We start from the raw sequence: 9371 nt of genomic DNA on the forward strand, positions 1-9371 counted from the left end.
CATGTTTCGGCTGCAGGCAGAGACATGATGAATATTGCAGCTTTTAGCCCTTCTCTCAAACTTGAACACGGCAGCAGACACAGATTGAGCTTTCCTAAGCATCATACAGATGCTATGTATATGCAAAGAAATCTAATCAGCAACGGAACTTTTCATACTTCTGTATATAATAACTGAATAGGCAGCCAAGTCTCCAGGAAGCATGTGTTTCTAGACCAGCTCAGGCAGAAGAAAGGACACAACTGTGCAGGTTCAAAGGAGATTCGGCGGATGGCGTTACCAGCTCCATTCAAGTTACAACTTTCGGCAGTAATCTTTATTTATCCCTCCACATTAGAGCATTTCAGCAATGAACTCTTTTTGCATCAACCCCATTACCAAAATGAGCACAAGACGGTGCAATCTTCAGCCATCGACCCTGTCTATGGCTGTCTGAAGGGGTCGGCCACTGACAAATCATGGATACGCTTGCTGACATGGTTATCAATACAAGAACGAGTGTTTCTAGAATCAAATTGAGCATCTTGAGAAGCTAGCAACCTGTGCTGACGGGCCACTGATTTATTGCTGTAGTCACCATATCTTTTAATTTCAAATTAGTTTAGTACTCTTGCATTTGAAACAAAGAATCTGGCGAAGTCAGAGTGTTGCTCATGGTCCATGTGTAAATTCAGCACCACTTTTCTTAGATGGGTTTGAACTTTGAAGGCATTCGATTGGATGTAATGGGTCATACTGAGGCTCAAATTGCTCATACTTCTTATAGTGTACATGAAACTACAAAAGGAAAAAAGAGGCATATGTTAAAGCATTACTAACTTGGCTAGATAATGCATCAACCAAAGCATGATTTAAAGGAAGCAGAGTGGAATACTCATAGTGACATAGAGCTTTTCCAAACAAGGGAACCACCTGAGGACGTCAATAACTGCGCTCAATTGATAATCATTAGAACACCCAAGGGCCAAAACCTTCACAGGGGATACTGAATTTGCCGAGCTGACTAGGCTCATTCCCTGAAGAAAACAAACAATGTAAGTGAAAAAAAAGTTAACTGTATGTAGGAATGCCGAAGGCTGGGTGTTACTGTGACCTGGAAGATCCCTATTTTGAAGAAGTCCGGCGAGAAAGGGCCCAATATCTCCAATTTAGGCGCCCTAACTATCCGAATAATCATAGTACAAGCGTGCCGCTCACAATAAGGGAATAGTAACCTTTCAAGGTGAGGAGCATCCTCGACGACCAATTCTATTTTTTCACCATATCTACCACGGATGCAGATGCTCCTAAGAGTCTGAGAGCTAACACGCAGGCAACCCGGAGCACGAACTCTCACGATGTATAAGCTCTCCATGGCATGGCAACCGGAGAGCAAGGCGTGGAAGACGTCCCCGGAGATAGAAACACAAAACAAGGAGAGCTGATTCAGCAAGGGGAAATTCATGCGTGGCGCGATGTCCTCCAAGAAATCGAAACCTCTGATCGAGGCAACGACGAGGGTGGATGCGGAGCGGAGCGAGGATGGCAGCAACGGATGGATCGTCCCAGGTAGATCAAAGAGGGTATCGTAGCCGACATCGAGCTCCTGGAGGTTGGCGAGAGCTCGGGAGTCCAACCAGCCCTCCGCCTCGGCCTCGAGGTCGCCGGCATGGAGGCAGGGTAAGGAGAATCGGCGGCCTGGACCACGGTCCACGGTGTTGGGAGATTATCTTGGAGATGACAGAGACGTGGACGGTGGACGGGTGGAAGGCAGGGGCGTAGGTGCGAACCTCAAGGTTGAGAGGCGCGGAGCGCCATAGGTGGCGCCATCGAGAGGGCCTGCGTGCGGCCGCCGTTCTTGGTGGGAGAAGGGAGATGATGGTGTCGAGGATGGCGTCGGGGAGGTGGCTGATGAGATCGTCGGCGTTCTCGTCGCAGTCCCCACTCCGTGCGGTTCCATCCCATTCCTGCTCCTTGCGAGCGGTCCCGCCGCCGCTGCCTCCTGCTCCATGACCGGCGGCAGGTGAGACGGAGGGTTTGGGTGGTTCGGCGGCGCTCGGTCGATAGTGGGTTTGGGCTTTGGATTTGGATTTGAAATTTCCGCATTTTCTTTTCTTTTTGGAGGGATGAAATATCCCCAATTAATATTGTCTATAGTATTCACTCAAAAAAATTGTATATGATCGAAAAGGAAAAGGAAAGAATGTAAATAAACAAGAAAAAGAACAAAGAGCTTCCAACATATGCCTATATCAATTTCACTCTAGTATCTACTATATCATTAAGCTCCCTAGGATTGGTGGCCTCTCACTCAATTGAGGTCATTAATTTGAAATTTCTCACTCAATTCTTTTAATTGAGAACTCTCCAATTTTACCGCTCTCTCATTCAAATGAGAAATTTAATATTGAATTTCGTTCACAATTTTGACTCGGTCAACAATTTTTTAAATCAATCAAAAGCAACCGACCTATAAACCATACCAATCCCCCGCACCTTCATCACTTAGAAAAAGAAGCGCCAACTTGTGATATTGTAGCATCAATATAGTACATGCAGCCATCGGCGAAGAAAATTTCTCCACATAAGTATGAGTAGATTAGCAGACAACACAAAAACACACCACGAAAGGCCCATAAAAAACACGTTATTTGAATAAAAAACACACAAACTCCATCATCTTCCCCACTAACCAAACCAAATACTCCATCTGTTTCAAAATATAAGGTCCATTAGTTTATTGAAAAGTCAAATTCTTTTAACTTTGACCAAGTTCAGAGCCACAAATAGACATCCATAATACAAATAAATGGAATTTGAAAATTTATTTCATGATGAATCTAAAAATCCGATTTGATATTATGGATACTGATATATTTCCACATAAATGTGCTTAAACTTAAAGAGGTTTGATATTTCAAAAACTAATGCACCTTATATGTTGAAATAGATGGAGTAATTTTTTTATGAAAACCCAATGACATAAACGGCGCAGCAAAGCGCGGCCTACTCTTCTAGTAAAGTACTATAGCTCAATGCCTTTGTTAATGCTTCATACTTTTGTCATGGTGTATGCGATTTTTTAAGAAAAAAGTTAAGGGGTTTTAGTCAGTTCATGTTGTTCTATTTTCAAAATAGATTCGTAGTTTAACCCGGAAATCAACTGTGAGATCAAATTTTCATTTTAAAATATGAATGTATAGTAGAACTGAACTTAGTTTGTATAGGTTCAAATAATAGGATAGTCCATGCATAGTAATATCAATGCATCAACCGTTTATACGCGTGGAAAAATCAGTCGCCTTATCAGGCGTTGGATCTTACTTCATATGATTCTGAGCTATTTTATTTATGTAACATAAGTACATAACCCATGCCTGCAATACTATTTGGGAAGGGCATGTGTGGAGGCGGGAGTGTGCGGCGTGCAAGATGATCGACCATGATCAGTTGGTTCCTTCCGATTGTTTGACATTGTTTGCTTGATTTGGACTGTTGACACTAGTATGGGAATGAGAATGCATCAATTTGTGTATTGCAATTCAGCATCAAGCTTTTAAATAAGCCTACCCATGGATATTCATTTCTCAATTAGCCTTAGAGATGCAGTAAGTGCTTAGTGTGGAAATCTATGAGTTACAAGCAGCGAAATGATTATTATCCTTGTGAAATATATGTTTTGATCCATAAAGCACGGGTGTCCACAATGGAGAGTTGGTGGTATTTGACCAGACATATCTATCAAGGGTTCCTCTTGTTTCCTCCCCTAACCCTAGGTGGCTAGCATGAACTCTTCCCTCCAATCACCGGCGAGTCTGTGGATTCGCCTCCGCTCTGCCCGCCACTCTTGCGGCCGGTGGTGGGGAGGGGAATTATGATCACAGGACATGGTGAGTGGTGATTGCCACCTCCGAACACGTCGACAATGATGACCTAGTGGATGCTGGTGGAGCTAATGATCTAGCTGGATTCCCTCGACAAGAAATGGGATACGGCCGACATAGTTGTCGGTATGGACGACAAGTGCTGGTGAGGGAAACACGACGGGCCTCCCTGTACCTGTATGAAGATCCCTCAAGGAGTACATAGGATGGAGAGTGGCAGAATCCACAAAAAGAAAGGTTATCCTAGCCAAGACTTTGTAGGTATCTACCAATTTACAACTATGAAGTTCTCAAGTGAACCAAATGAAATTTGTAAATCCTTCACTATTTAGTCTTTGTCACTGCTCGTTAGTGGGAGTTACACCATAATCAACAAAGTTGACCCAGATAACCTAAGGCTTTAGCTTCTCCACTGCATGGTGAGGTGTTATTGTCAAGCCAGTAATGCAAGGGTAGGTGGTGCAGCGACCCATCCTAGGTCTAGAACAAGAGGGAAGAACACTACGAAATAGACACTTCACTATAAAAAGAATCGGGCACACACGTCGCTTTATCTTCTTACATGTAGTATAAATGAAGGAGATGTTTGGTGTGATGAATAGATTACATAATTGGTTGTGAGAAGGAAACCAAAAGAAGACAATCGTGTTTATCAGATGCAGTCGAAAATCATATTTTCATAGCCCTCGCATGGTGGAAAAAAAATAGGATGATGCTTTGATCCATCAATGACTATGTTGTTTAATTGCAATACAAGAATATGTAACTAGTATAATTAGCATGGATCCTTCCCCAAAAAAATGCTTAATCTCTTTCTTTAATAAAACTATTTTTTAGATTGTTTTTTGTTTTTTTAGATAGTGACAGAAAAGAGGAGTAGCGGGTGACAAGATGGTTCCAATGATGGAGAAAGTAAAATGCATCCCTTTGTCAAAATGGAAGGGACAAAATGGTCATTTTCTACTATTTGCCGGCTTGAAATCTATGTGAAAATGATCTAAAGTTGGCTTTTTTTTTTAAAAGTTGGTCATCTCAATCTGGACAAACCAATGTGTGTGTGTGTGTGTGGGGGGGGGGGGGGGGGGGGGGTATATCGAAGACCCTAATAATGTGAGGTATTAATTCATAATTCACATAGAATTTATGTTTGGTTTTTTACTGACACACAACCATCAACTAAAGTCACTCCACTAACAAGTTCAGCGACCCTCCCTTAAACAGGATGGGGTACAATTAAGAAAAATGGAAGGACAAGACGAAGGATCGATATTACAGATTGGACTAGTTGCAAGCACCAGTTATAACACTCATGGAAGGTATACTGTGAGGAAGTGTGCCCACCTTGTAAATATCGGAAGCAATCATGCATAGTATCCTGATACCATATTGCTAATTAGCCAAGTAAAATCATCTGGTACTTATACATGCCACAAGTATTTGCTTCCAATACTAACTTAGCTCCACAGCAGGTAACAAATGGGGTCAACTCCATGAATTGTTGACGTTAGTTCAGAACCTCAAGCCTCTTTCACTTAAGAATGTAGGATACCCCACACACAGTGATAAAGATGCAATCAGTTTCAGCCTAGTATATTCAGCTTTTACCAGCATATTTCCAGCTGCAGGCAGAGACACGATGAATATTGCAGCATTTACTCCACTGGCTGTTCCGGATCGATAGCCAAACTCCGGCCTGATGGTAGGCATAGAAATTTTTAGGAGCATTGCTTCCTAGCTAGAAAAGCATCAAGCAAATGTCATATATACGTTCGCGGAAAATAAAACCACCGATTAAACTTCACATATCGCTGTATATAATTGAAAAGACAATGAAGTTTCCAACACAAGCATGCATGTGTTTCTAAACCAACTTAGGCTCCATCCCAGTTACAACTTTCGGAAGTTTTTTTTCACCCCTACCCATTAGAACATTAATTTCGGCACTGAACTCTTTCTGCATCAACGCCATCTACAAAATGAACATAAGACAGTGCAATCTTCAGGCATCAACCCTGTCTATGGCTGTCTGAAGGGGTCAGCCACTGACAAATCATGGATATGATCTTCTACATGTTTGTCAATAAAAAACAGAGAATTCCTGAATTCAAATTGAGCATCTCGAGAAGCTCTGTTTTCGACTTGGAGCAGGCTGTGCTGGTGAGCCACCAATTCATCACTGTAGTCGTTCCATACTAGAAACTCAATTTTCTTTAGCACTTTTGCATTCAGAACAAAGAGTCTGGCCAAGTGAACCTGTTTCTCATAGCTCATGTATAACGTCAACATCACTTTCTTTAGATGGGTCTCAAGGCATTCAATTGGATATAGTGGGTCATCCTGAGGCTCAAATGTCTTGTATGTCTGATAGTATTCGTGAAACTGCAAAAGGGAAAGGAGAGGCATATGTCAAACCGTTGCTAACTAGGCTAGTTAGTATGTCAATGCATAAATTTAAAGCGAGCAAAGATGAATACTCACACTGACGTAGAGCTTTTCCAAACATGGGAACCATCTAAGGACGCCAAGAAGTGCATCCAATTGAAGAGCAGAACACGTGAGGGCCAAAACCTTCATGGTGCTTATCGAGTTTGCCGAGCTGACTGGGCTCATTCCCTGAAGAAAATAAACAACCAGCATCAAAAACAATTATCTCCATGTAAGAATGTTGTATGATATCTGTTTCTGCTACCTGAAAGATCCGGAATTTGCACGAGTCCGCTGAGAAAGGCCCCAAAATCTCCAGCTTAGGCGCCCTAATAACCCGGATAGTCACACAATGATTCCAGTGACAATACGGCAATAATAACCTTTCAAGGCGAGGAGCATCCTCGAGGACCAATTCTGTTTTTTCACCAGAGTTATGACGAAAGCCAATGCTTCTAAGAGTTGGCGAGCAAACACGGAGGCAACCAGCTGTAGCATGAACTTGGAGCATGTATAGGCTTTCCAAGGCATGGCAGCCCGAGAGCAAGCTCTGGAACGCGTCCCCGGAGAAGGAAACACAATGCAACGAGAGCTCCTTGAGGAGAGGGAAATTGAAGGACTGTGGGACTGTGTCAGAGAAACCGCAGTTCCTGATCTTGGCAACGAGGAGGGTGGATGCCGAGCGGAACGTGGATTGCGGCAACTGATATCTGCCCTTGGATGCCGAGAGGTACTCATAGCCGATATCGAGCTCCTGGAGGTTGGCGAGGGCCGGGGAGTCGAACCAGCTCTCCACCGCCGCATAGAGATCGCCGGCCCCGAGGAAGAGGAAGGAGAATCGGCGGGCGGGGCCAGGGTGTTGGGAGATTATCTTGGAGACAGCGGAGGTGGGGACGGCGTAGCGATCGAAGACCGGGACGGGGAGGAAGGCGAGGACCTCGAGGTTGAGAGGCGCGGAGCGCCACAGGTGGCGCCATCGGCGGGAGAGGATCTGCGTGCGGCCGCCATCTTTGGTGGGGAGGAGGGAGATGATGGTTCCGAGGAGGACGTCGGCAAGGTGGCTGATGAGATCGCCAGCGTTCACATCGTAGTCGCCGCTCCGCGTCCGCTTCCACGCGGTTCCATGGGATTCCTCCTCGTTACGAGCGGGTCCCGCCGCCGCTGCCTCCTCCTCCTCCTTCTCCATGGTCGGCGGCTGGCGAGACGGAGCGTTTGGGTGGAGTCGGCGGAGCTCCGAATATATCGATCGGTGGTGGTTTTGGGCTTGGGCTTTCTATTAGAAGTTTCCCAAATTAATAGTACAGGATAGAAGAAGAAGAAAAAAATTGTCTCAAAAAAAAAGGAATATAGACCTTCCGATATGCCTATTTCAATTTCAATCTAGGTGAACTTTCCCCTAAAAAATCTAGGTGAACTTTTTTTTTTGCGAATGAAACATTTCATTACTTAAGCTTTTTTTAGGGAAATTTCATTACTTAAGTGGACACATGGCGGGCTTCCCATATGAAGATCCCTCGAGAAGGAGTACATAGTATGGAGAGTGACGGAATCCACGAAAAGAAGGATTATCTCGAGCAAAACTTTGTAGGTACCTACTAATTTACAACTATGGGGCTCAAGTGAAACCAATGAAATTTGCAAATATTTCACCAATTTAGTCTTTACCACTGCTTAGTGGGAATTACAGCATAAACAACAGAGTTGACCTCAGGACCTAAGGCTCTGGCTTCTCCACTGCCTGGTGGGCTGTTGTTGTCGAGCCCGTGGTGCAAGGGAAGGTGGTGCGATGACACATCCAGGTCCAAAACAAGAGGCAGAGCATCATGAACTACACACTTCGTAGGAAAGCGGTACAGACCTGAACTCGCCCCTAGGAAAAAACTAGGGTTTCGACGTCTTCCGGTGATCTGCGTCGGAATCCTATCTCCGTTCGTTGCTCTCAAGTGCGATCGGATTCCTCTATGAGGGTGTTCCTTCCGGGCCTTGGGCGAGGGGCCAGACCGCCTTGGAAGGACATGGCGGAGGAACTACTGGCCCGTCTCACCCTGCAGGAGGAAGAAGAGGATGATTTTGTTTGGGAAGAGGAACTCCCAGATATGATGGAACCGGCGAGGTGGCTGGCGATCGTGAGGGTTCACACAACAAAAACCTTCAGCCCTAACGCATTGTACGGTGACATGAGGGCGTCCTGGAACCCGGCAAAGACAGTAGTCTGGAGGAAGATCAGAGAGAACCTGTTTACGACGCAATTCGGCTGCCTTACAGATTGGAAGAAAGCGATGCTTGATGGTCCTTGGCTGTTTAGGGATCAGGCGGTGATCCTGGAGGAGTATGATGGATTCAAAAACCCTGATTCGTTCAAGTTGGATAAGATTGAGGTGTGGGCTCAGATCCATCGCCTACCTGACAATTTTCTTATTGAGTCGGCGGTGAAGGGACTTGCGTCACGGATCGGTGAGGTGATGGAGGTGCAGCTGAAGTTGCCGGCGGGATTTTTTGGCAAATTTGTGAGAGTTAGAGTCAAGATTGATGTGAATGCAAAAATCAAATGATTTGTGACAGGAAAGAAAGGTGAAGAGAGAGACAAGTATCAAGTGTATGAGAAACTGCCGATATTCTGTTACAATTGTGGAGAGTTTGGGCATTGGCATGAGGAGTGTGGCGATGGAGTACATGATGATAGGACTTTTGAGTGGGGTGACTTCTTATATGCAGATAACGTGAGAACCCAATCAGCAGGGCGAGGGACTGCACAATCACAAAGAGGAAGAGGAGGTTTTTCTATGGGGGGTCGCGGGAGGGGAAGGGAGCAATTTAACCCGGACCAAAGCTGGCGTTTCAGCGCCCGTTCACCGCAGACCCATGAAGCAGCTTCTGGCTCTGAGCTGAGATCACATGAAGGAGATGGGGGGAATGTGCAAAGCAAGGTGCAGGCGGGGAATCAAGCAGGGGGTAGAAACGAAGCTCCAGTGGATGGGAGCACTGGCCCCGCATCGTTTGCAGTGGGGAGTTCGGCGAGAAGTTCGCCAATGGAGGAGGTGGATGGACTGGTAGGAGGCTCGCTCGAGAGGCTTCCGGCTGACA

General features: G+C 45.2%; 1 protein-coding gene across 1 annotated transcript; it reads right to left on the reverse strand.

Moving 5' to 3' along the window:
- Positions 1-5464: 5464 nt before the first annotated feature.
- Positions 5465-7533, reverse strand: LOC123133519 (F-box/FBD/LRR-repeat protein At3g26920-like). Its single transcript, XM_044552995.1, has 3 exons — positions 6553-7533; positions 6342-6476; positions 5465-6242 (listed from the first exon to the last, which is right to left on the reverse strand). The coding sequence occupies exons 1-3, from the start codon at positions 7471-7473 to the stop codon at positions 5880-5882; spliced, it is 1419 nt and encodes a 472-aa protein (XP_044408930.1). The 5' UTR covers positions 7474-7533; the 3' UTR covers positions 5465-5879.
- Positions 7534-9371: the final 1838 nt, after the last annotated feature.

The sequence above is a fragment of the Triticum aestivum genome, chromosome 6B (genome assembly GCF_018294505.1).
Source record: "Triticum aestivum cultivar Chinese Spring chromosome 6B, IWGSC CS RefSeq v2.1, whole genome shotgun sequence".
NCBI lineage: Eukaryota > Viridiplantae > Streptophyta > Magnoliopsida > Poales > Poaceae > Triticum > Triticum aestivum.